This window comes from Heptranchias perlo, chromosome 18, assembly GCF_035084215.1.
Source record: "Heptranchias perlo isolate sHepPer1 chromosome 18, sHepPer1.hap1, whole genome shotgun sequence".
Lineage (NCBI taxonomy): Eukaryota > Metazoa > Chordata > Chondrichthyes > Hexanchiformes > Hexanchidae > Heptranchias > Heptranchias perlo.
Window position 1 is genome coordinate 50,632,533 of NC_090342.1, and position 27,482 is coordinate 50,660,014.

At 46.5% G+C, this 27,482-nt stretch overlaps 1 protein-coding gene across 1 annotated transcript; it reads right to left on the reverse strand.

The window, feature by feature from the left end:
• Positions 1–274: 274 nt before the first annotated feature.
• On the reverse strand, positions 275–26,651 carry sinhcaf (SIN3-HDAC complex associated factor). The gene is made up of 6 exons (XM_068000111.1): positions 26,554–26,651; positions 10,248–10,406; positions 10,043–10,142; positions 9,304–9,430; positions 6,576–6,726; positions 275–1,372 (listed from the first exon to the last, which is right to left on the reverse strand). The coding sequence occupies exons 2-6, from the start codon at positions 10,373–10,375 to the stop codon at positions 1,213–1,215; spliced, it is 666 nt and encodes a 221-aa protein (XP_067856212.1). The 5' UTR covers positions 10,376–10,406; positions 26,554–26,651; the 3' UTR covers positions 275–1,212.
• Positions 26,652–27,482: the final 831 nt, after the last annotated feature.

The following is a 27,482-nucleotide window of genomic DNA, read 5'->3' on the forward strand; positions in this document are numbered from 1 at the left end:
ACGGTGAGGAACGTTCCGCCCCCTCCCACCCCCCCCCCCCCCCCCGAATCGGCGGGACCGGGGTCAATTTTCGTCCAGCACCTGACTCTGGTGGAGCGGGATCTCATCCCATTGAAACCGAAGGGCGACCCGCTCTGCCAGATTGTGGTGAAGGCGGAAAGGTCATCACGATGCAACACTGGAGTGAGCACCAAATGGCAAGAGAACCCGAGAGCTTCCTCTGTAGCTGACAGGCCTACCGGGAAATTCTAAACGGGGGCACGACGATTCCACATTATGTGCAAAAACTGCAAGTCATTTTATTTTGTTCTCCCGTGCTACATTCGGTTCCTTTAGAAAGTGCTGGGCTAAGTTTTTATTTTGAGCCTTTCTTTTGCTCATCTCCCATCCTGAGGGCAGAGTTCCACAGGCCCCCCTCTCCATTAACTTGCCCAACTTCACGCGCAAGCTCCGAGATCGAGCCCAGGGCGGGCTATTGAGTCGTAGGGGGGGAATCACGGCCCAAACCCAATCCTTTCCTCGTCCATCGCGCGCACTTTCCAGGGGGATAGTGATCAAAAGCAGGAAGTCACGGCTGATTTTTCTGCCTCCCCACCCCAATCCATGGGGGAACCTGAGGCTGATAGTAACATGGCCAACTCAGCAGTGACAGGGGATCAAAACTTGGGTTCTTCCTGGTCAGTGTGGCTCGACGACTCAGTGGGTAAAACTCACCGAGGCACCAGGAGAACACTAAAAGGGGATTCTTAAAAGGGGCTACCAGCCAGCTCAGACAGTCAACACAACCACTGCTTTCTAACGACACGGGGACTCGTCACATTTCACATTACAACACTCGCCCACTTTCCCAATTTCACTCACTCTGCTGAAAGAAAAATCCATCGATAACTGAAAGAAACCCTAAATAAAAGCACTTTACAGGCGCGCTCCACTCCACTTAATAATGCGTGCAGCTCGTGAAATATTACAACATTTACAGATTTCTTTTACACATCAAATCAACTGACCCTGGGAAAAATAAAAGGAGAGTTATCAAGTCTTTTTTTTTTGGGCAGGTCAGTTCATTTGCAAAGCAATTGCTGTTTGCCCTTATCGGGCAGTTTTTCCCATTCAGTTCATCCTTCCGACGACTCAGTCTTTTCAATGTATTTTGCCCCGTTCAGTCTCTCTCTCTCTCTCCTCCCCCACCTCTCTCGGTTTGAAGGAGCCAGTTCACCATTCGTCATCTTTCGAAGTGGAGGGGGACTGAGCCGCCTGTTGTTCTGGGGCTTCCACCGCTCTCTTCTTATTGCAGCAGGGCTTGAAGAGATGAGGGTCAATTAAAACCTCTCCAAATCGACCCTTGTAGATGATTCCGCAGCATACCTTTTGCCTGTAGATTATAAGGGGGAAAGATTAATGCAGGGAACAGATTTTAAAAATAATTAAACTTGCATTTGTATAGCCGAATGGCCTCATTCTGTGCTATAAGATTCTATGATCGGAATTTGTAAAAAGAAAAAGTACATAAGACTATTGTTCAACTCTGAGACACACTAGGACAATGTAATCGAATTACCTTTTTGTGTCCGAGGGAACAATAGGTTACACTGGGTCAGAACGGTTTTATTATTTTGGTTGCCTTTTGAACCCCAAATTCCTATTTTTCTTCTGCACTTTTTTTTAACCCAATGCCAGATAGTTGTTGCCTGTTGCAGAATGTCTGTTACGAAAGGTGAACTGCCTCCTTCAAACCGAGAGAGGTCGGGGAGGAGAGAGAGAGAGAAACTGAACGGGGCAAAATACATTGAAAAGACCGTGTTGTCAGAAGGATGAACTGAGTGGGAAAAACCACAGGGATCAGTGCTTGGGCCTCAACTATTTACAATCTATATCATGACTTGGATGAAGGGACTGAATGTATGGTTGCTAAATTTGCTGATGACACAAAGGTAGGTAGGAAAGTAAGTTGTGAAGAGGACATAAGGAGTCTGCAAAGGGATATAGATAGGTTAAATGAGTGGGCAAAAATTTGGCAGATGGAGTATAATGTGGGAAAATGTGAACTTGTCCACTTTGGCAGGAGGAATAGAAAAGCAGTATATTATTTAAATGGAGAGAGATTGCAGAACTCTGAGGTACAGAGGGATCTGGGTGTCTTGGTACATGAATCACAAAAGGTTAGTATGCAGGTACAGCAAGTGATTAGGAAGGCAAATGGAATGTTGTCATTTATTGCAAGGGGAATGGAATATAAAAGTAGAGATGTTTTGCTACAGTTGTACAGGGCGTTGGTGAGACCACATCTAGAATACTGTGTGCAGTCTTGGTCTCCTTATTTAAGAAAGGACATAATTGCTTTGGAGGCGATTCAGAGAAGGTTCACTCGACTGATTCCTGGGATGAGGGGATTGTCTTATGAGGAAAGGTTGGACAAGTTGGGCCTGTATACATTGGAGTTTAGAAAAATGAGAGGTGATCTTATTGAAACATATAAGATCCTGAGGGGACTAGAAGGGGTAGATGCTGAGAGGATGTTTCCCCTTGTGGGAGAGACTAGAACTAGGGGCCACAGTTTAAAAATAAGGGGTCTCCCATTTAAGACAGAGATGAGGAGAAATTTTCTCTCAGCAGGTCGTGAGTCTGTGGAGCTCCCATCCCCAGAGAGCGGTGGAGACAGGGTAATTGAATATTTTTAAGGCTGAGTTAGATAGATTCCTGATTAACAAGGGAGTCAAAGGTTATAGTAGGTAGACGGGAAAGTAGGGTTGAGGTCACAATCAGATCAGCCATGATCTTATCAAATGGCAGAGCAGGCTCGAGGGGCCGAATGGCCTACTCCTGCTCTGAATTTGTAAGTTCGTATCTGCCTCTTTCCAATAATATACTTGAAGAACAGACACTGGGCATTGAGGGTGGGGGTCAGTTTGGGTTGGAAAGATTCCCCCATCTCACCTGAAGGAGTTGTTTTTTTTATATTCGTTCATTGGATGTGGGCGTCGTTGGCAAGGCCGGCATTTATTGCCCATCCCTAATTGCCCTTGAGAAGGTGGTGGTGAGCTGCCTTCTTGAACCGCTGCAGTCCATGTGGTGAAGGTTCTCCCACAGTGCTGTTAAGTAGGGAGTTCCAGGATTTTGACCCAGCGACGATGAAGGGACGGCGATATATTTCCAAGTCGGGATGGTGTATGACTTGGAGGGGAACGTGCAGGTGGTCTTGTTCCCATGTACCTGCTGCTCTTGTCCTTCTAGGTGGTGGAGGTCGCGGTTTGGGAGGTGCTGTCGAAGAAGCCTTGGCGAGTTGCTGCAGTGCATCCTGTGGATGGTACACACTGCAGCCACGGTGCACCGGTGGTGAAGGGAGTGAATGTTTACGATGGTGGATGGGGTACCAATTAAGTGGGCTGCTTTGTCCTGGATGGTGTCGAGCTTCTTTAGTGTTGTTGGAGCTGCACTCATCCAGGCAAGTGGAGAGTATTCCATCACAATCCTGACTTGTGCCTTGTAGATGGTGGAAAGGCTTTGGGGAGTCAGGAGTTGAGTCACTCGCCACAGAATACCCAGCCTCTGACCTGCTCTAGTAGCCACAGTATTTATATGGCTGGTCCAGTTAGTTTCTGGTCAATGGTGAACCCCAGGATGTTGATGGTGGGGATTCGGTGATGGCAATGCCGTTGAATGTCATGGGGAGGTGGTTAGACTCTCTCTTGTTGGAGATGGTCATTGCCTGGCGCGAATGTTACCTGCCACTTATCAGCGCAAGCCTGGATGTTGTCCAGGTCTTGCTGCACGCGGGCACGGACTGCTTCATTATCTGAGGGGTTGCGAATGGAGCTGAACACTGTGCAATCATCAACGAACATCCCCATTTCTGACCTTATGAAGGAGGGAAGGTCATTGATGAAGCAGCTGAAGATGGTTGGGCCTAGGACACTGCCCCAAAGAACTCCTGCAGCAATGTCCTGGGGCTGAGATGATTGGCCACCAACAATCACTACCATCTTCCTTTGTGCGAGGTATGACTCCAGATTCCCATTGACTTCAATTTTACCAGGGCTGCTTGGTGCCACACTCGGTCAAATGCTGCCTTGATGTCAAGGGCAGTCACTCTCACCTCACCTCTGGAATTCAGCTCTTTTGTCCATGTTTGGATCAAGGCTGTAATGAGCTCTGGAGCCGAGTGGTCCTGGCGGAACCCAAACTGAGCATCGGTGAGCAGATTATTGGTGAGTAAGTGCTGCTTGATAGCACTGTTGATGACACCTTCCATCACTTTGCTGATGATTGAGAGTAGACTGATGGGACGGTAATTGGCTGGATTGGATTTGTCCTGCTTTTTTGTGGACAGGACATACCTGGGGAATTTTCCACATTGTCAGGTAGATGTCAGTGTTGTAGCTGTACTGGAACAGCTTGGCTAGAGGCGCGGCTAGTTCTGGAGAACTACAGCTGGGATGTTGTCGGAGCCCATAGCCTTTGCTGTATCCAGTGCACTCAGCCGTTTCTTGATATCACGTGGAGTGAATTGAATTGGCTGAAGACTGGCTTCTGTGATGTTGGGGATATCGGGAGGAGGCCAAGATGGATCATCCACTTGGCACTTCTGGCTGAAGATGTTTGCAAACACTTCAGCCTTGGTTGGTCCCACAGGGGTCCTCCAATCCATCGCCCAAGTGACTAACCTTCATAACAACAACAACTTGCATTTGTATAGGGCCTTTAACGCCCCAAGGAGCTTCACGGGAGCGTAATCAGACAAAAATTGACACCAAGCCAACAAAGGAGATATTAGGACAGGTACCCAAAGAGGTAGATTTTAAGGAACGTCTATAAAGAAGGAGAGAGGTGGAGAGGTGTAGGGAGGGAATTCCAGACTTAGACCTTAGACGGCTGGAGACACGGCCCCGAATGGTTGGGCGATGAAAATGGGGTAAGCACAAGAGGCCAGAATTGCAGGAACACAGAGTTCTCAGAGGGTTGTAGGACGGAAGTTGGTTACAGAGATAGGGAGGAGCGAGGCCATGGAGGGATTTGAACACAAGGCTGAGAATTTTAAATTGAAGGCGTTGGTGGACCGGGAGCCAATGTCGGTCAGCGAGTACAGGGGCGATGGGTGAACGGAACTTGATGCAAATTAGGGCATGGGCAGCAATTATGGATGAGCTCAAAGTTTATGGAGGGTGGAAGATGGGAGGCCGGCCAGGAGAGCATTGGAATAGTTGAGTCTGGAGGAAACAAAGCATGAGTGAGAGTTTCAGCAGCAGATGGGCTGAGGCAGGGGCGGAGAGGGGAGATATTACGGAGATGGAAGTAGGTGGTCTTAGTGATGGAGACGATATGGGGTCAGAAGCTCAGGGTCGAATAGGATGCTGAGGTCGCGAACAGGCTGTTTCAGCCAGGGAGGGGAATGGAACCGGTGGCAAGGGAATGGAGTTTGTGGCAGGGATCAAAGACAATGGCTTCAGACTGCCCAGTGTTTAACTGGAGGAAATTTTGGCTTATCCAGGACTGGATGTCAGACAAGAAGTTTGACATCAGACAATGGAAGGATCGAGAGAGGTGGTGGTGAGGTACAGCTGGCTGTCGTATTGTGGGAGCTCCTTCACCACACGGACTGCAGCAGTTCAAGAAGAAAGGCTCACCGCCATCTTCTTAAGGGCAATAAATGCCAGCCTTGACAGCAAAGCCCTTATTCCAAGAATAAATTATTTTAAAAAAGAGGTGAAATTGCTTCCAATTGAGCCAAACTGGCACACTCTGGTAAAATTTGTGGTTGGGTTCTCGGTTCAAAGCTTTGGTCAAATACCATGTGCCTTGCAATATCTTATTATCACAGGTAATTAGGAGTCTTAAATCAAACGTCACAGGAATTTTTGAGTTTCTTAAACAAACAAGAGTACCACAATTCTTAACATAGTGATTTAAACACAAAGTAAATTTTGGAAAAATTCTGCACAAGCTCCAAAGTAACAATCCGTGGCTCAGTGGCAGCACTCTTGCCCCTTAGTCACAAGGTTGTGGGTTCAAGCCCCACTCCAGAGACTTGCACATAATCCATCTGACACTCCAGTGCAGTACTGAGGGAAAGCTACAATGTTGGAGGTGCCACCATTTGGATGAGACATTAAACCAAGGCCCACTTAGGTAGATATGAATAGATCCCATGGCACTATTGGAAGAAGAGCAGGACAGTTCTCCCCAGTGTCCAGGCCAATATTTATCCCTCAAGCAACATCACTAAAAAACAGATTATCTGGTCATTGTCACATTTCACGACCTCCCAAAGTGCTTGACCACCAATTTGGGCACAGCGAGGTGATAAGGACCAGATAATCTGTTTTCGATGTAGGTTGAGGGATAAATATTGGCCGGGACACCAGGGAGAACTCCCCTGCTCTTCTTTGAAATAGAGTCATGGATCTTATGTCCCCCTAGGAGGGCTTCGGTTTAACGTCCATTTCAAAAAACCTTCATCTCCAGCTCTAAACACAGCTTGTTCAATGAAATTCCAATCGGCTGTCCGTGTTAACTGCAACGTAAGATACAGATGGGAGCAGTACAGAAAATGGACTTTCTGAAGTATGTGCTTACTCTACCTTTTCCAGTATGTGAGGTCCAAGAAGGAGAACACGGGCACCCTGCTGGATCCAGAAGCCATCTCTGCATCTGATCCCTCATCCGAGTGGTTGCTGTAGCAGGGGGACTGTGCGGGAGACATACTGGAGGTGGTACTGTGGGCATCAGAGTCTGCAATCAAGCCAGAAAGTCATTGCAATTAGTGGATCGATGGTTGCTAAAATGATTCTGAGCATATTTAATGCTACCAATGTATCAGATCCCAATCTGCTCCATTTACTTAAGTGTATAAACTTGTAGGAACAAGGGAACAGGCCATTCAGCCCCTCGAGCCTGTTCTGAAGGAAAGTTGGCACCAATTTTCTGCAGACTAATCTCATGTGATTTGGAGCTTGATACGCAGTGCTGTTTTCAACAGCCGACCTGGAGAAGAGCTAAGACTGTGAATGGTGCACGGTTCTCTCAAGGAGCTGCCCAAGGCAATAGATTGCTTTTGGACAAGCTTATTTTTTTACTGATAGGGGAGCATCCATGCTCCCACTGCACCCCTTCTAATATTGGGGAGTAGGGAGCTACTGGGCACCACAATTTTTTTTTATTCGTTCATGGGATGTGGGCATCGCTGGCAAGGCCAGCATTTGTTGCCCATCCCTAATTGCCCTTGAGAAGGTGGTGGTGAGCCGCCTTCTTGAACCACTGCAGTCCGTGTGGTGAAGGTTCTCCCACAGTGCTGTTAGATAGGGAGTTCCAGGATTTTAACCCAGCGACGATGAAGGAACGGCGATATATTTCCAAGTCGGGATGGTGTGTGACTTGGAAGGGTACGTGCAGGTGGTGTTGTTCCCATGTGCCTGCTGCTCTTGTCCTTCTAGGTGGTAGAGGTCGCGGGTTTGGGAGGTGCTGTCGAAGAAGCCTTGGCGAGTTGCTGCAGTGCATCCTGTGGATGGTACACATTGCAGCCACGGTGCGCCGGTGGTGAAGGGAGTGAATGTTTAGGGTGGTGGATGGTGTGCCAAAGTTGCCCAAGTTCAACAGGAACAATTCTATAAACACAAAGTTTGGCTCGATACACCAAACAGTTACATGAACAGGAGTAGGCCATTCAGTCCCTCAAACCTGTTCCCCATTCTATTAGATAATGGCTGATCTGTACCTCAACTCGATTTACCCACCTTGGTTCCATATCCCTTAATACCATTGCCTAACAAAAATCTATCAGCGGCCGAATCTTCTCCCGTCCCCTGTTTATTTTTAACTAACCCCCCCTCCTCCAATTCTGTTTAATGGACAAAACTCTTTCCTTTAAGCTTAATTATTGCAACATTCACACAAAAACAGTGAACGAGTCTTCACCAAAATCTAGATATCCTTCAGGATGCTCATCTTCTGGGCTGTTTTGACAGTGTTGTTCGACACTCTTCTTATTTAGTGCGCTGGTGCCAATAAACAATAGGAAAAACTCTTTGTGATGCTCCTAACTGACAGACATGTGCCCGTCAGTGCTTCATTGACGCCCGTGAACCTGCTCTCCAGACACGCCCCTAAGTTTGGACGGATAGTATCTATAACTGTACCGCTGGGCGTTTTCACAGTACCAATGTGTGGTAATGTTTCATTTCTAAACTGGCTGAGGTTTGGACAATCAACTGTAGTTAGATTTGAAACCGCTAATAACCCTAAAAGAAATTTCCTGTGACGCTCAAGGCTTGTGTTGTTGGCAGTCACATTTATTGCCCATCCCAAGATGCCCGGAGAAGGTGCATTTGGTCTTTCTCCTTTAACCACTGCAGTTCTTGTGGTGATGGAGCTCCTATAATGTCTACATTGACGCAACTCCGATGAAGGGACGACGGTAAGTGGCCAGGTCAGAGTGGTGTGTGATGTGGAGGGGAGGCTGGAGGTGATGGTGTTCCCATAACATTGCTGCTCTTCTCCTTCTTGGTGATAGAGGTTTCAAGGATGGGAGGTGCTGTTGAACCAAGGTTGGTCAGATGCCGCAGTGCATCATAACTACTGCAGCTACAGTGCGTCGGAATTGGAGACTTAGTCCAGTAGCAGGGGCACCGGTCAAGTAGACTGCTCTGTCTTGGAGGGTGTCGAGCTTCTTGAGTGAATTTGTGGCTGTACAAATCTAGACAACTGGTGAATGCCATCACACACCTGACATGAGCCTTGTAGATGCTGGAGAGGCTTTGAAGGGCCAGGAGGTAAGATACTCGTCGCTGACTACCCAGTCTGTTTTTGTAGCCACATTATTCATATGGCTGGTCTTGTTCAGCTTCTGACTAATGGTGACTCCCCCGGGAATGTCAATGGTGGGGGACTTGGTGATGCCGTTGAAGGTCAGGGCGAGGTGGTTGGGAGTTTTCCAGTTGGAGATGGTCATTACCTGGCACTTATGAGGCATGAATGTTAGCTGCCTATTCTCAGGCCAAGTCTGGATGGTATCCAGATCCTGGAGTTGTGAATGAACACTGCAGAATCATCAGTGAACAGCCCCGCTCCTGACCTTATGATGGTGGGGAAGACCATCGATGAAGCAGCAGTAGATAATTGGGCCAAGGACATCGGCAGTCAATGTCCCGGGGCTGCGATACTTTTCATCAGACTGAGTGAAGGTATTGAATTATTCGCAGATATGTCAGCACGTTCTGTACCAAACTGTCTGCAAACTGCATTATTCAGTAGGAATAGGTCATCGAATGAGTTGGAGAATGAAACAATATTGCAACACGCAGAAAAACTTACTCTGACGTTTGAGCTCTTTCTGGATCTTGCTGATCTGACTGGCTTTTATTCTGCTCCCAGTGAGAGATTTTGCCTTTTTGGGCTTCAATGCCGTCTTCAAACTTGGTCCTGCTCGGACGTCAACCACCTGTAAGACACAACAGGTCCATGTATAGTTCCTGCTGACCGTACTGCCTGGACGTCTACCCCACCCAGCGTTGGGAAACAATTTAAACTGACAGTAGGACAAACTGATAGTTGTTTTATCCTCACACTCTTCCCTTGGACAGAACAGTGTGAAGTAGTGGAAGGATTCACAGGCTGATAGGCCGCGACGTGAACGCTCCTTCCATGGCTGTAACCATCTTTATACCAGCCGGTAAGGTGGTTAGTCCTATACGGCGACCATGACCTATACGATGAGGTGGAGGGCCCATCCACACCCACCGGACGGGGATATCCTGCTGGATGTCAACTCAGAACTCAGACGATCTCCCCTCGCCGGGACTGTCTGAGCGCAAAAAGTGATATTGAATTTTCAGGAGTAAACACATATATATATATATACATATAATATATAGTATGTATGTATGTGTGTGTATATACAAGTACACACACACACACACACACGTGTGCATACACATTACAGAGTTCCTTTCTGTTCAGCTGCTATCAGGTAGTGTGACCATAATGCTGCACTAAGTCCGTTCCCTGACAGTCCACCACCAATTCCCCCACTTGACCGTGTCACTGTACTTACGTGATTCCAGTTCTTTTTGGAGCCCACAGGGAGCTTCTTCCACCGTTTCACCAGCAGCACACAGGCGTTGCAGATCTCTCCCGAACGGGCTTCGTTCAACCTTTAAGAGATGCAAAAACCACAAGACAACAATAAGCGAATCTGACTTGACCGAGAGTGCGTCCACAAAAACATTCTGATTTTGTTTGGTTTCCCCCCCTCTTACCCAAAGCAGCTCTGAAAATCTTTCTCGTAGCGCTTGCTGTCAGTGAACCGAGAACTCGATGACTTGGCCCTACAGATGCAGCAGCCGTCCAAACTCCGGTACATCTTAGGCTTATGGAAGCCGAACATCTTCTGGCCGATTTAAGACAAAACACACGACCTGCAAACGAGGGAGTTGAGTCATTTACATTTGAAACATAAAACTGCGGCCGGTGCCAGGAAAAGTGACTTCAGATTGAACCATCGCCAACTTTAGTGCCTGGATGAGCGCTCATGCTTAATGTAAACCAGGAAGCTCAACACAGAACTAAACTTCTGTGCCACAGACCTGCAGAACTACCTAGTAAGTGAGAAACTGGGTCTTTGTATTATTATGGTGTGACCGATACTCAAAGCATATATCTAGGACCGTCAAAGGCCTCCGGCTTATCATAAAGCAATTGCATTTATAAAGTGTCTTTCACAACCTCAGGTCATCCCGAAGTGCTCTACAGCCAATGAAATACTTCTTGAAGTGCAGTGACTGTTGTAATGTAGGAAACGCGGCAGCTAATTTACGCACAGCAAGGTCCCACAAACAGCAGTGTGGTAATAACCAGATATTCTGTTTTAGATGTTGGTTGAGATGTTGGCCAGGGCACCAGGGGGAACTCCATTGCTCTTCTTCGCAAGGATCTTTTACATTCACCTGAGAAGGCAAACATCTCATCCGAAAGACAGCACCTCCGACATTGCAGCACTCCCTCGGTGCTGCACTGGGAGTGTCAGCCTAGATGATGTGCTCAAGTCTCTAGGGTGGGACTTGAACCCACAGCCTTCGGATTCAGAGACGAGAGTGCTACCCCCTGAGCCACCAACAGCAGAAAGCTTGTTTCATATCTGTGGACCCAGTTGTTATGCAGGAGGCCAGTGGCAGAGTTCAGATATAAAAAGGAGAGTGACCCGAAGGGGAAAACTATCCTTAGGACGTACTTCTCCGACCCGGACTGCGCCGTGCCACAACGCAAAAAAAAAACGCCAAGGCGGTTGAAACCTTGGGTGATATCGACCAGCTTACAATATTAGGCCTCAACAGTTAACAGGCAGCTGCAGCAAATCCTGGCAAACTGACCGTGGTGGTCACTCGGAGCACAGAACGTGCTGGAGAAATTGGACAAGATACTCATGCACAGAGAAGGGAAAAAAAAGCAATTGCTTTGTTTAACGATAAATGTAAATAAGGAAAGAACAGTGAACAAACGAAGTGAGTTACTTCAGTAATTTCAATCAGCTGTAGTGATGGGTAAGGAGGTCCCCCACCCACCTTCTCATACAGAGACCACCAATGGAAAATTCAAGGGATTGGGGCTTACCCCCAATGGCCTCATGACCAAATGCACCACCCAGTCTAACTATAAGTTTAGGGTTGGTGCGAAGTGGTTTCACCTTCCTACTGACACTAACATTATTCAATGTAAATCAGATGTTAAGGCCCAAACTGACCCATAGTGAAGTGGAGTGAGATTCATTGTTCCAGGGGAGTCTGACTCCACTTTACTTGGGTGTCTGGTCAGGCCCTCACTCCAGATTCAAGCCCCATTCACTCTACAATGACAGCGTCAGCGTGAGAGAAAAAGAACTTCAGTATTCCCTCCCTGATCATCTTTACCCTTAAATCCGTCCTCAATCTTTCTGTCTCTAATCAACCTTTCGCTCGCCCCCTCTTAAGCTCAGCGCCCATTGTGAAACACCTTGGGACATTCCCTTACATTGAAGGGAACCGTACAAAGGCATGTCGTTATCGCTCTGTAAGTGTACCTTAGACCATACAGCCCAGAAGGTCTTGAATTCGACGTCTGGTCTGCTGATCTTAGCTGTCAGCCTTGCCTCAGTGGTAGTACTCTTACCTCTGAAGTTGTGGGATCAAGTCCCACTCCAGAGACTTGACGCACATAATCTAGGCTGACTCTCCAGTGCAGTACTGAGGGGGTGCTGCACTGTCGGAGGTGCCGTCCTTTGGATGAGACGTTAAACTGAGGCCCCACCTGCCCTCTCAGGTGGATGTAAAACCTCCCATTCCATTATTCGCAGAACAGCAGAGGAGTTCTCCCCGGTGTCCAGGTAAACATTTATCCTTCAATCAAGATTATTTTAACAGATCGTCTGGACATTATCACACCGCTGTTTATGGAACCTTGCTGTGCGCAAATTGGCTGCCGTGTTTTCTACATTACAACAGTGACTATACTTCAAAAGTGGTTTGGGGCGTCCTGAGGTTGTGAAAGGCGCCACATAAAAGCAAGTCTTTCGTTTTCTTTTGTAACAAAACTCAGAAAATGATCAAGTGGGGTTCGAAAACAACACGCAATGGAAATCTGCTGGTGGAACACAGTGAAACCGCGATCGAAAGCAACATGCGATCTCACTGGATTTGTGCCCTGACCTGCAGTGGAAGCATCACATTTGGGTTTAAAAGGGGACTTCCTTTTCCCATTAGACGATGGGATCCCACTCAGGTATTGACTGCACCAAACGTGAAATCTGACAGTTGGAATTGTCAAGACTGAGATTGGTAGATTTTTTTTATTAGGTAAGGGTATCAAGGGACATGTAGCAAAGGTGGGTGGATGGAGTTAAGATACAGATCAGCCATGATCTAATTAAGTGGGGGAGCAGGCTCGAGGGCTGAATGGCCTACTCCTCTTCCTAATGTTCCTAGAACCTCAATAATGGTTTGTTGGACTTAGCTACCACATTAGGGACCAATACTTGACCCAATCAATATTTTATCCAAAATAATGCTGCTGTGGCAATACATTTCCTACGTGGTCCTCTCAATTCATTGATTATTCAGAGTTTGTGTCACTCACCCATCAATGCATAAGCTTTAAAATAGATGACACGAGGAAGCAAGGTTTAAATTACCCCCTCCCCCCTGAGGTTGATGTCTATTACTGCGATAGAGCACCACACTATCTACCAGAGCAGCAAGGTCATGGGAGTACCATCAGCTCCAAGTGAACACAATGAACTGACTTGGGCATATACCATTGTTCCTTCATCATCGTTGGCAAGGCCGGCATTTATTGCCCATCCCTATTTGCCCTGAGAGGGTGGTGGTGGGCCGCCTTCTTGAATGTGGTTTGATACAACTGAGTGGCTTGCTGGGCCACTTCAATTAAGAGTTGGTGTGGGACTGGAGACACATATAGGCCAGACCAGGTAAGGACGGCAGGTTGAGTTTTTAACGACAACCCGACAGCTTCATGGTCAATTTAACTGACACCAGCCTTTTATTTCCCTACCTATCCGCATTGTGGGATCACCTTCACCACACGGACTGCAGCAGTTCAAGAAGAAGGCCCACCACCACATTTTCAAGGTCAACAAGGATGGACAATAAATGCCGCTCTTGCCAGCATTGCCCACATCCCAAGAACAGTAAAACATATCACTATAATATTCAGTTAACCACTGTGGGATTGTACAGCTCAAAACGCTACGTCCTGATACAACCCCCTGGTTTGGACGAGCAGAATTATAATCATCCTCTTCACCATTCAAGCGAAGATATGGAAATTTCACTGAAATTCCAGTGAACGGAAGTGCCCGCAGGCCAGCCTCGGGTGTATTTCACGCCAACGCATTTTGCCAAAATCTTATTAGCGACACGATCTGTGAATGACGCACAATGGGTCATTTTTTTTTAAAACTTCAGTTGATTTAAATCATTTCGACGACAGATGCCAGCAGAATCTGAGCGTTTGCAGCCAAAATCCCCTAAAACCACCTGACGGGTTTGAGCAGTGTACTGAATGCACTGACAGCAGCACAGTAACTAGCAATACTGCCGTAAAGCACACACACAGATAGAGATATAGAGACACACGCATAGAGACAGAGACATGGAAACACACACGCAGAGACAGAGACACACACGCAGAGACAGAGACACAGACACACACGTAGAGACAGGCGCTCACACGCAAAGACAGACGCACACAGAGACACAGACACACACGTAGAGACAGACGCACACAGAGACACAGACACACACGTACAGACACAGGCACATGCACTCAGACATGGAGACACATACAAGGACACGAACATACACACACAGAGACACACGCACGCAGAGACATAGAGAAACACATGCAGAGACACAGACGCGCACAAGGACGCAGACATACACATAGTGACAGACATACACACACACAGACACAGAGACAGACACATACATGCAGAGACACAGACACACTCAGAGACGTAGACACATACAAGGACACAGGCATAGACACATGCACACAGACACACGGAGACATACGCACACGCAGACACAGATACATACACGCGGAGACACAGACACACACACACGGACAAAAACACACGCACGTGCAGAGACACAGACACACACACAGATATAGTCACACACAAGGATATAGGCATACACACAAATGCATACACACAGACCAGAGGCACATGCAGAGAGACACCGACACACAGACGCAGACACACACGCACAGAGACACAGGCACACACAGACACACAGGCAGAGACACAAGCACACGGTCATGTGCATACACTTACACTGCACAGACACATATATTCGGAAACACACGCGCATGTACACACATACGCACAGACACAGACTGAACGCAGCGTTTTCCTGTGTTTAGATGGTCACAATCCAACCATTTGGAGCCCGAGAGCTGAGGTGCCCATGGGTAGGTGCCCAGCAACTCAGGAGACGACTGTTTCTGCTGTTTGGCGTTTGCTACAAGAAGCTAATAACGAAAACCCTCCCACTGGATCATCACCGTTTGAGAACATTTTTGCTGCAGCCCCCTTCCCATTCCGGTTCAGCAGGTTTATAGTGAGACCAAACAGAAGATCCCAGGTTCAATCTGAAGCCCACTCTGAGTTAGCCAGCAGAGAGGTTTTGAGAGATGCTCCTCTGTTCTTCTGTTGGCGCCACAAAAATTGCCCAGACGGCAAAGAAAGACGTACGCAGATTAATGCCTGGCACGGTATGGCACATAAAGTGATCAGACACACACCAGTTCCCCTCTGAGCAGAGAACGTTCCCTGTAGTTGGAGAGATCAGGGAGCGACGAGCAGCGAGATTTATGAATGAAATGAGTAAAGCAGATCAGACACCCTTGAAATACGTGGAATTGTGTTTAACTTTAAAGGGTGGGCAACAGCAAATGACAGTTTTAAACCAAAACAACGGAGCCTTGGCAGGTCTGCGTTACACAAGAGTTTACATCTTCTTATGTGACCGGGCACTGCCACTGCCTGTATTGAACTTCTACAGGACCAGATGATTTCGGGTGAGACGTTAAACCGAGGCTCCGTCTGCCCTCTCAGGTGGACGTAAAAGATCCCACGGCACTATTTCAAAGAGCAGGGGAATTCTCCCTGGCATCCTGGCCAATATTTATCCCTCAGCCAACATCACTAAAACAGATTATTTGGTCATTGTCACATTGCTGTTTGTGGGACCTTGCTGTGCGCAAATTAGCTGCCACGTTTCCTACATTACAACAGTGACTACACTTCATTGGTTGTAAAGTGCTTTGGGGCTTCTTGAGATTGTGAAAGTCGCGATATAAATGTGAGTTCTTTCTTATCAATTTAGTGCAATCATCTCGAAACAAATCCTGAAAACAAACCCAGAAAATCTTTTATCGGAAATTACAAAAACCGCAACAATCCGGCACATTTCATTTTTCCACACTTCAGGAAAACACTTGTCCGTTCCATGATTTGCTGGGCAAAATCCGGCCTCTTCCTTTTTAACTCCTGCTGCTGCAAGGACACTTACACTGTTGTGATTTGGAGTTGAGGCCCCCGACAGCTGCTCTCCCCAATATTTCAATATTTCCTGACTCGACCTGGTGGAATCCCAACAGGAATTGGGGGTGGGGGGGGGTTGAGAAAAATTGGGTCTACAGCAGCATAGAAAGCATGGAATTCATATCCTTTTTATTGTACTGTAACGTAAGCACTGGGAATACCACCTGGGGGCGTATTACTAAAGGAAAGATAAAAAGAGCCTGCATTTACATAGCGCCTTTCACAACCTCAGGAGATCCCAAAGAGCTTTAAAAAAAGTACTTCATTGGCTGTAAAGTGTAGTCACTGTTGTAATGTAGGAAACACGGCGGCTGATTTTCGCACAGCAAGATCCCACAAACATAAATGAAGTCATTGACCAGATAATCAGTTTTAGTAATGTTGCCTGAGGGACAAATATTGGCCAGGACACTGGGAGAACACCGCTGCTCTTCTCCGAATTAGTGGCATGGGATCTTTTACATCTACCCAAGAGGGCGGACAGAACCTAGCTTTAACGTGTCATCCAAAAGACGGCACCTCCGACAGTGTAGCACTCCCTCCGTACAGCACTGGAGGGTCAGCCTGTATGTGCTCAAGTTTCTGGCGGAAAGGGCCATTAAACCCACAGCAGCCTATAGAAACCCCTGAAAGCCTTATGTCATTCCTGTCTGCGTTCAAAAGCCTGAACATCCTGTGAAATAGTGAGTACAAGTTTTTAATCAAGCTACAATTGACAGTGGGCAGATATTTGTCACTTTTTCCCCCTAACACCCGACACAAATATTTGACAAGTAATTAATTCCTGTTTAACTGCAATCATTTGTGTTTCTTTTTATAGGAGAAGAACAGGAGGAGGCCATTCAGACCCTCGAGCCTGCTCCGCCTTTCAATTAGATCATGGCTGATCTCAACCTCAGCTCCATTTACCCACCTTTGCTCCATATCCCTTGATACCCATACCTACCAAAAATCTATCGATCTCGGTCTTGAAAGCTTCAATCGTCCCCCAGCATCCACAGCCTTCTGGGGAGCGAGTTCTTGATTTCTACGACACTTTGATTAAACGCTGTTTCCCTCCTCAAAGTGCCGATGGGCCACAGTTCCAACAGATGCTCCCAGCCATCCAGTGCCTCGGCCAAGTGGCTGTTCTTCACGTGCGACGAGGGTCGGCAGGTTATTTAACCGTGTGGGTCGATCCCGATCTGGCCCTTCCACTCAGGCAGGTTTTCCACCAAGGCTATTTATTTGAATAGGGTCATTTAGGCAATGATTCACCAGGTACCATCAGCATCAAGTGCCTCCTCTTGCAGGTTTTTAAAAAATTATTCATTCTCGGGATGTGGGTGTCATTGGCAAGGCTGGCATTTATTGCCCATCCCTAATTGCCCTTGAGAAGGTGGTGGTGAGCCGCCTTCTTGAACCTCTGCTGTTAGGAAGGGAGTTCCAGGATTTTGATCCAGCGACGATGAAGAAACGGCGATATATTTCCAAATCGGGATGGTGTGTGACTTGGAGGGGAACGTGCAGGTGGTGTTGTTCCCACGTACCTGCTGCTCTTGTCCTTCTAGGTGGTAGAGGTCGCTGGTTTGGGAGGTGCTGTCGAAGAAGCCTTGGCGAGTTGCTGCAGTGCATCCTGTAGATGGTACACACTGCAACCACAGTGCGCCGGTGGTGAAGGGAGTGAATGTTTAGGGTGGTGGATGGGGTACCAATCATGTGGGCTGCTTTGTCCTGGATGGTGTCGAGCTTCTTGAGTGTTGTTGGAGCTGTGCACTCATCCAGGCAAGTGGAGAGTATTCCATCACACTCCTGACTTGTGCCTTGTAGATGGTGGAAAGGCTTTGGGGAGTCAGGAGGTGAGTCACTCGCCACAGAATACCCAGCCTCTGTCCTGCTCTTGTAGCCACAGTATTTATATGGCTGGTCCAGTTAAGTTTCTGGTCAATGGTGACCACCAGGATGTTGATGGTGGGGGATTTGGCGATGGTAATGCCGTTGAATGTCAAGGGGAGGTGGTTAGACTCTCTCTTGTTGGAGATGGTCATTGCCTGGCACTTGTCTGGCGCGAATGTTACTTGCCACTTATCAACCCAAGTCTGGATGTTGTCCAGGTCTTGCTGCATGTGGGCACGGACTGCTTCATTATTTGAGGAGTTGCGAATGGAACTGAACACTGTGCAATCATCAGCGAACATCCCCATTTCTGACCTTATGATGGAGGGAAGGTCATTGATGAAGCAGCTGAAGATGGTTGGGCCTAGGACACTGCCCTGAGGAACTCCTGCAGCAATGTCCTGGGGCTGAGATGATTGGCCTCCAACAACCACTACCATCTTCCTTTGTGCTAGGTATGACTCCAACCACTGGAGAGTTTTCCCTCTGATTCCCATTGACTTCAATCAACCACATTGGTGTGGGACTGGTGTCACGTATAGGCTAGACCGGGTAAGAACGGCAGGTTTCCTTCCTTAAAGGACACTAGTGAACCAGTTGGGTTTTATGACAATCCGACGGCTTCATGGTCACTTTTACTGATGCCAGCTTTTTAAAAAAAACGGAATTCAAATTCTCAAACTGCCATGGTGGGATTTGAACCCACGTTCTCTGGTTTACTAGTCCAGTAACATAACCACTGACATCATGCCACTGGACTTTGTGCCTCATCAGCAGGATGGGATGGTATCTCCAAACTGATATTTTCGACAACAAATGCAACAATAACATAAACTAAATTAAACGAGACACTTAAATCAAAGGAAATGAAATCAAAAGGGGTCAAACGGCACCGACCAGTCACAGGGGTCACCCAGTGAAGTGGTTGTCTCCTGGTACTCCCAGGACATTCACACTGGATAGCGACAGATTTTCCTCCTCGACCGCCCAGTGGCGCTGAGCCCATTTGAAGCGTCCTGACTCCTGCTCCAACTCATCGCAAGCAAAATCAGTCTGGGGTTTTCACATGCTCTGTACTACGGCCACTAAATGTTGGGGGGGGTGGGGGTGGTGAATTTGCAGAGACTTATGGATGGAAATCACTTTTGGCAACTGGTGCCACATTCCCCACTGATTTTTTTTATTCGTTCATGGGATGTGGGCGTCGCTGGTGAGGCCAGCATTTATTGCCCATCCCTAATTGCCCTCGAGAAGGTGGTGGTGAGCCGCCTTCTTGAACCGCTGCAGTCTGTGTGGTGAAGGTTCTCCCACAGTGCTGTTAGGAAGGGAGTTCCAGGATTTTGACCCAGCGACGACGAAGGAATGGCCGATATATTTCAAGTCGGGATGGTGTGTGACTTGGAGGGGAACGTGCAGGTGGTGTTGTTCCCATGTGCCTGTTGCCCTTGTCCTTCTAGGTGGTAGAGGTCACGGATTTGGGAGGTGTTGTCGAAGAAGCCTTGGCGAGTTGCTGCAGTGCATCCTGTGGATGGTACACACTGCAGCCACAGTGCGCCGGTGGTGAAGGGAGTGAATGTTTAAGGTGGTGGATGGGGTGCCAATCAAGCAGGCTGCTTTATCCTGTTACTTTAACAGAGATTTCATTGCTTTCCTTCACCACGCACAGCGCTCGAAGATACGCAGGCTGAATTTTGAAACCCGCAAAAGCCGAAAATTTTGAACACTTGGGTGATGAAGTGATACTTGGCCGCCATCTGCTTCAGTGTCCGGAGCAGCAGCGTCCCCTCATAGCTGACGTAACATGTTTCCCCTTCCCCCACCCCCTCCAATATGCAGACGGGAGACAGGGAAAATGGTTTTAAAATGCACCATATATTCCGAAGAATCGTGAAAATGTTCCTGTTTCAAAAGATTTGGCCGATTTTTGTACCTCACACTTGCCATCTGATGTCAGCCTTATCTCAGTTGGTAACACTCTCGCCTCTGAGACAAAAAGGTTGTGGGATCAAGTCCCACTCTGAAGACTTGAGCACATAATCCAAGATGACATCCCCAGTGCAGTACTGAGGGAGTGCTCTACTGTCGGAGGTGTCATCTTTCAGATGAGATGTTAAAACTGTGGCATCGTCTGCCCTCTCAGGTGAATGTAAAAGATCCCATGGCATTATTTTAAATAAGAGCAGGGGCGTTCTCCTGGCCAATATTTATCCCTCAACCAACATCACTAGAAAAAATTATATGGTCATTATCTCATTGCTGTTTGTGGGACCTTGCTATGCGCAAATTGGCTGCTGCATTTCCTACATTGCAACAGTGACTGTCCTTCAAAAGTACTTAATTGGCTGTAAAGTGCTTTCAATCATAGAAATTTATGGCACAGAAGGAAGCCATTCGGCCCATTGTGTCTCTGCCAGCCTAATCCCATTTTTCAGCTCTTTGTCCGTAGCCTTATAGGTTACGGCACTTCAGGTGCACATCCAAGTACTTTTTAACTGCGAAGAAGGTTTCTGCCTCTACCACCCTTTCAGCAGTGAGTTCCAGACGCCCACCACCCTCTGGGTGAAAAAATTTCTCCTCGGCTCCCCTCTAATCCTTCTACCAATTACTTTAAATCTATGCCCTATGGTTATTGATCACGCTGCTAAGGGAAATAGGTCCTTCCTATTCACTCTATGTAGGCCCCTCATAATTTTATACACCTCAATTAAATCTCCCCTCAGCCTCCTTTGTTCCAGAGAAAACAACCCCAGCCTATCCAATCTTTCCTCATAGCTAAAATTCTCAAGTCCTCTGTACCCTCTCTAGTGCAATCACATCTTTCCTGTAGTGCGGAGGCAGAACAGTTTGCAGTACTCTAGTTGTGGCATAACTAGTGATTTATACAGTTCTAGCATAACCTCCCTGCTCTTATATTTTATGCCTTGGCTAATAAAGGAAAGTATCCCGTATGCCTTCTTAACCACCTTATCTATCTGTCCTGCTACCTTCAGGGATCTGTGGACATGTACTCCAAGGTCCCTCACTTCCTCTACACTTCTCAGTATCCTACCATATATTCCCTTGCCTTGTTTGCCCTCCCCAAATGCATGACCTCACACTTATCCGGATTGAATTCCATTTGCCACTTTTCTGGCCAGTCCATTGATACCTTCCTGCAGTCTACAGCTTTCTTCCTCACTATTAATCACACGGCCAATTTTTGTATCATCTGCCAACTTCTTAATCATGCCCCCTACATTTAAGTCTAAATCATTGATATATACCACAAAAAGCAAGGGACCTAATATTGAGCCCTGCGGAACCGCATTGGAAACAGCCTTCCAGTCATAAAAACACCCATCGACCATTACTCTTTGCTTCCTGCCACTGAGCCAATTTTGGATCCAACTTGCCACTTTACCTTGGATCCCATGGGCTTTTACTTTTCTGACCAGTCTGCCATGTGGGACCTTGTCAAAAGCTTTGCTAAAATCCATGTAGACTACATCAAACGCGCTGCCCTCATCGACCCTCCTTGTTATCTCCTCAAAAAATTCAATCAACTTTGTCAGACACGACCTTCCCGTAACAAATCCATGCTGACTGTCCTTGATTAATCCGTGCCTTTCTAAATGACTATTAATAATGTCCCTCAGAATTTTTCCAATAATTTGCCCACCACCAAGGTTAGGCTGACTGGCCTGTAATTACTCGGTCTATCCCTTTCTCCCTTTTTGAACAATGGTACAACGTTAGCAATCCTCCGTCACCACGCCTGTAGCCAGAGAGGATTGGAAAATGATGGTCAGAGCCTCTGCTTTATCCCACCTTGTTTCTCTTAACAGCCTGGGATACATTTCATCCGGGCCTGGCGATTTATCTACTATCAAAGATGCTAATCCCCTTAATACTTCCTCTTTCACTATGTTTATCCCATCCAATATTTCACACTCCTGCTCCTTAATCACAATGTCTGCATTGACCCCCTTCTATGTGAAGACAGACGCAAAGTATTCATTAAGAAATACTTTGGGACTTCCTAAGGTTGTGAAAGGCGCTATATAAATGTAAGTCTTTCTTTCTATAATCTAAATCACTTTTTCAGGTTCCATCCTTTCTTATGTCCTGATAGCTGGCTGCCTTGAAGAAAGAGTACGCAAAGTATAACCTGCGGTCCTGAGCTCGAGCAACGCCTGGGATCTCATCTACTTACTGTTATGTACTTATTTGCCAGTTTGAATTTTGTGGACCTGTAGGTTTGTTAAGAGCTGCTTTTAGCGCTATTGCCTGACTGGTGGATGTATCTTATTTCAGAGCACCTAGATCTGTTAGTATCAGCAACCTGAGATTGAGGAAAATTAATTGGAATATGGATTTACACTTTACATGTTCTTTCTTCCTTTATCTATCACAAAGACCTGGTCCATCAGAGAGTGTGGCCTGGGCAGGAGGGGGTTCCTAGCAACAGGGGTTCCTACAAATTCTTGAATAATCAATCTTTACTCCAAAGGCTTCAAAACGGAGACACTGTGAAGAAGGTTCACCTCCTGTTCTTCTGAAGGCACAGACTCTTGCTTGGGCTATGGATCTGTATGTACCCAGTTCTGGCCTCCAAACTAATAAAAAGGATATTGAAGCACTGAAGAAACTGCAGAAAGGATTGAGAAGTCTGGGGCTCTTTTTCTCTGGAAAAGAGATGACTAAGAGGAGGCCTGTCAGTGGCCTTTAAAATTACGAAGGGGTTCGACAGGGCGGATGTGGAGAACCTGTTTCCGCTCGTCACTGAGTCCAGAACAAGGGGCATAAATATAAGATAGCCACTAACAGATCAAATAAAGAATTTAGAATCATACAGCACAGAAGAAGGTCATTAAGCCCATGCCGGCTCTTTGAAAGAGCTATCTAAATAGACCCACTCCCCTGCCCTTTCCCCATAGCCCTGCAAATTTTTCCTTTTCAAGTATTTATCCAATTCCCTTTTGAAAGTTACTATTGAATCTACTTCCACCGCCCTTTCAGGCAGCGCATTCCAGTTCATAATTCGCTGAGTAAAAAAAATTTCTCCTCATCTCCCCTGGCTTTTTTGCCAATTATTTTAAATCTGTGGACTCTGCTTACTGACCCACCTGCCAGTGGAAATAGTTTCTTAATTTAGGGGGAATCTCTTTACACAGAGAGTGGTGAGAATGTGGAACTCAATGCCACATGGCAGTTGAAGCAGTTGGCATTGATGCATTTAAGGAGAGGCTTAATGCATGCATGAGGGACAAGGGAGTAGAGGGATATGGGGGCAGGGATAATTAGAGTGGGAGGAGGCTCATGTGGAGTATAAACACTGGCATGTACCAGTTGGACCAAATGGCCTGTTTCTGTGCTGTACATTCTATGTACATCTATGTGCTGATAGCCTCACTCAAACAGCCCCCCTCCGCCTGTGAACCTGAACAATGGGTGCTGATAGGCCAATGTTATTGCTAGGCTGGTAGTCGCATGGATACGACGACAATGGAGTTGTTGACTGATGATAGCTATCAATCTCTATCAATTAGTCAACAACAGACCCAGCCTTGACGCGAGGAAAACCCCCAGTGGTGGAAAGCCTTGGGAACCAAAGTCACCTGATACCAATGCACCACAGGAAACAGTAATCAGAATCAATACACTTCAATGCTGTGTGTAATCTTAATTACTCCTAATGCTACCTGTACCCTAAATGTTATGCAGCTCTCTCCAGACACAACCTAAGTTTGGAAGGACAAAATCCATACTCGCACTGCTGAATGTTTTTTTACAGTTTGAGTGGGCATAGTACAGAATTTAAAAATGCCCATAACATTACACTTCACTTAAATCCTGTGTGATAACACTGTCAACAACATGCATTTATATAGCACCTTTAATGTTGTAAAATGTCCCAAGGCACTTCACAGGAGTGTATTCAGACAAAAATTTGACACCGAGCCAAAGGAGAATTAGGACAGGCGACCAAAAGCTTGGTTAAAGAGGTAAGTTTTAAGCAGCATCTTTAAGGAGGAGAGAGAGGTGGAGAAGTAAAGAGGCTTGAGGAAGGAATTCCAGAGCTTAGGGCCAAGATAGCTGAAGGTACGGCCGCCAATGGTGGGGTGAAGGGAGTGGGGGAATGCACGAGAGACCAGAGCTGTTAGAACGCAGAGTTCTTGGAGGGTTGCAGGGCTGGAGGAGGTTACAGTGATAGGGAGGGGCGAGGCCACGGACGGATTTGAACATGAAGATGAGAATTTTAAAATCACGGTTTTGGTAGACCAGGAGCCAATGTAGGTCAGTAATCAGCCCATTGTGCCTGCTCTTTGAAAGAGCTGTCCAATTAGTCCCACTCCCCTGCTCTTTCCCCATACCCCTGCAAATTTTTCCTTTTCAACTATTTATCTAATTCCCTTTTGAAAGTTATTACTGAATCTGCTTCCACCACCCTTTCAAGCAGCACATTCCAGATTATAACTCGCTGAGTAAAAAAAATTCTCCTCATCTCCCCTCTGGTTCTTTTGCCAATTATCTTAAATCTGTGTCCTCTGGTTACAGACCTACCCACCGGTGAAAACAGTTTCTCCTTATTTACTCAATCAAAACCCTTCATTATTTTGAACACGTTTATTAAATCTCCCCTTGTAGGGACTTCTCCTCAAGTCTCTTGGACCACTCTTAAAACATTCTGACGGGTTTGCAAGGGTGTCAGACACTCGGCTACCAAAACAAAACGAGCTGCCTAAAAAAATAACCAGAATCTGCTAGAAACACTCTGCAGGTCAGGCAGCATCCGTGGAGAGAGAGAGGAAGGCAGGGGTGAATGTTTCAGGTCTTTAGTCTGTTTATTGAGCACTAAAAAAATCTAATGTAGTCGAATCATTTAATACCCAATAATACTGAACTCCAACTCTACTCCTACGCTTTAAAAAAAAAACGGGTAGCCTTTCATTTAAAGCCAACCCAACCTGGATTGCAAATACTCCCGCCTCCCTCCCAGTGTATCCTGTCCATTTCGGCTGCGTATTTGAGGAGCTGAAAGGAAATTGACTTCCCTGGTCGAAATTGACCAAATTTCGTGCGGCTGCCCAGTGCAGACGGGAAGCCTACTCAGAGATACGACAAATGCTACTTAGTATCACCCTCATTTCCTAAAGGTGGATGTATGTTTTTTTTAAAAAACAAAACCCTAAATGAAACCATTTTTTTGTCCATGCAATATTGTAATCGACGTGTCTGGGGGGTGGGTCGCACGCTGCTTGTTGTTGTTTGGTGTATGTGTGTGTGTGTGTGTCTGTGTGTCTGTGTATTAATTGCACAGACAAGCCTTTCTTCTCCTCCTCCCCCTCCTCTCCTGTACACGCTGCGATCTCTAAAACATGGCCCGCCCGAAACCCAACACTTTCTCTTTTTTTTTTAAAAAAAAGGGGACATTTATCAACAATCCCCGGGAGCAGCACCGTTTCACCGGAAATCATGAAACACAAAACATCGGATCAACTAAACGAAAAGTGTATCAAGCTCGCCCCCGATTCCTACACGAAATAAATTTAAAACTAAATGTACGGACGACTTAACGCAGACAAATGTCACATATAATTAAAACACGTTGCTAAAATGCTAAATGTTTCTGCATGGGGAATTATTACATTTTTAAGACAAATGTAAGATGAGTCGATGCGAGACTGAATTATAAGGCGAATTTCTGGGTCGATGGACGTAACGAAAGCGCTGCAAGTCACTCCATGTGTGATGGGCTGAGTGAGAATCCACGCTGCTCTTTGTTTTCAGTCTCAGGCGTGCTGCTGCCTACGTGCAGCATCACCTCCCCACATTGGGAGACATCATCTCCCGAACAAAAAACAGCAAACAGCAGCTCGTAGCTTTCCTCCTGCCCATTAACCCACTTTAATTTCTCGATCTCTCCCCTCCCTTTCCTCCTCCCCCCCACCACCCCGCAAAAAAAAAAAGAATAAGTCTAGGAATAGAAAGAAAACGGCCTGTAGAGTTGCTTGGATGAAGTTCATATGACGCCATCACCATAAAAAACATGAATCGAGACTTCCAAAAATAAAAGCGTAAAAAGTTCTCAAAACAGCGGGTTTGCAAAACAAAAAACACCCACAAATGTGCAATGAAATCTTAATCTGATGAGAGTTTATTTAATGTGCATCAGGAACAAGTAACTGGTGTCGCAGAGACGATCACCCACAGTGGTTGTGGATGTGTGCACGCTGCAGACTAGGGGGAAGAGAGAGGCTGAAAAGAAAAAAAGGGGGAAAAAAATCCTTTGCGAGTTAGCAGCAAGTTGAAATCAACAAACTTTTTTTGGGGAGCCGCAGACGAATGGAACGTTGTGTCAGATCGTTTGGAATCAGGACGTCGCGTGTTACAGAAAATATCCGGGAAAGGTTCTATATTCGAACGCGGTGCGCGCCCACGTTTTAATCTCTGCTCATTGTTGCAAGCAAGATGTTCAACAAGATCAAAAAAAAAGTTCAGAACAAATACATATATATACGCGCACGTTGCCAGTCGAATATAACAAGATCAGACACAGATTATTAATCATCTTATCTTGCAAATACGTTATATTTTTAAAATGCACTCACCAGCACAGCGTGAACTTCACTTTCTTTTTACAACCTCGTTGTTGATGTAGGTAAAGCTACTGCTTTGCTTTTTTTGGTAAGGGGGGGTGGTGGTGGTGGTGTTAGTTACGTTCCGCGCACGCGCATTTGCACGCCTTTGCAATCTCTTGAATCAAACTCATTTGCATCAGGACGATGATGTCAGTTTCAATGCCAAATAAGGGAAGAGAGGAACGCGGGAAACGCGACCGTCCCCCCTGACGTCACAGGATGTTTGGACTGTACATGGAAAGAGGAAGGAGTGACTGTGTTTACAACTTTGCTTCAGTCGCAGTTAATGTGCAGAACTTTCAGAATTTGAAGAGCCCAGCGAGCAAGGGCTAAACTGGGAGGTGCTTGTCTGAAAAAGTATGCACAGATCACCATGAGAGTCTGTATGTGTCAAGTCATCTTACATGTGTCAGTGTGGGGGTACAGTCGAGGGATCCCCACTCACTGTCCACAATATGAAAAGCATTTGGGGGGTGGGAGAGGAAGAGGTCAGTGTCGCATAAAGCCAGGAAGTGTATAGGTTCAATGGACTGTCAACGGATCCAGCCACTGATGCGTGTAATGAAGTTGAGTTGCTATGTGTTCCTTCCCACGGTAGGCTGAATTTTTCTTAAGACAATGGGATGAGGTGTTCAACGATTTGCAAACTCATGGTGCCTTTTTGAGGACTGGGGAGAAATGTCAAATATGTTTTTTTCCCTCAGGAGGTGTACAATTTTTTTTTTAAAGTTAACTTTAAAAGAGAGAATTGCTTAAATGAAAACTTGCATTTATATACATCAGGACGTCCCAAAGTGCTTTACAGCCAATGAAGTACTTTTGAAGTGTAGTCACTGTTGGTAATGTAGGAAACACAGCAGCCAATTTGTGCACTGCAAGATGCCACAAACAGCAACGAG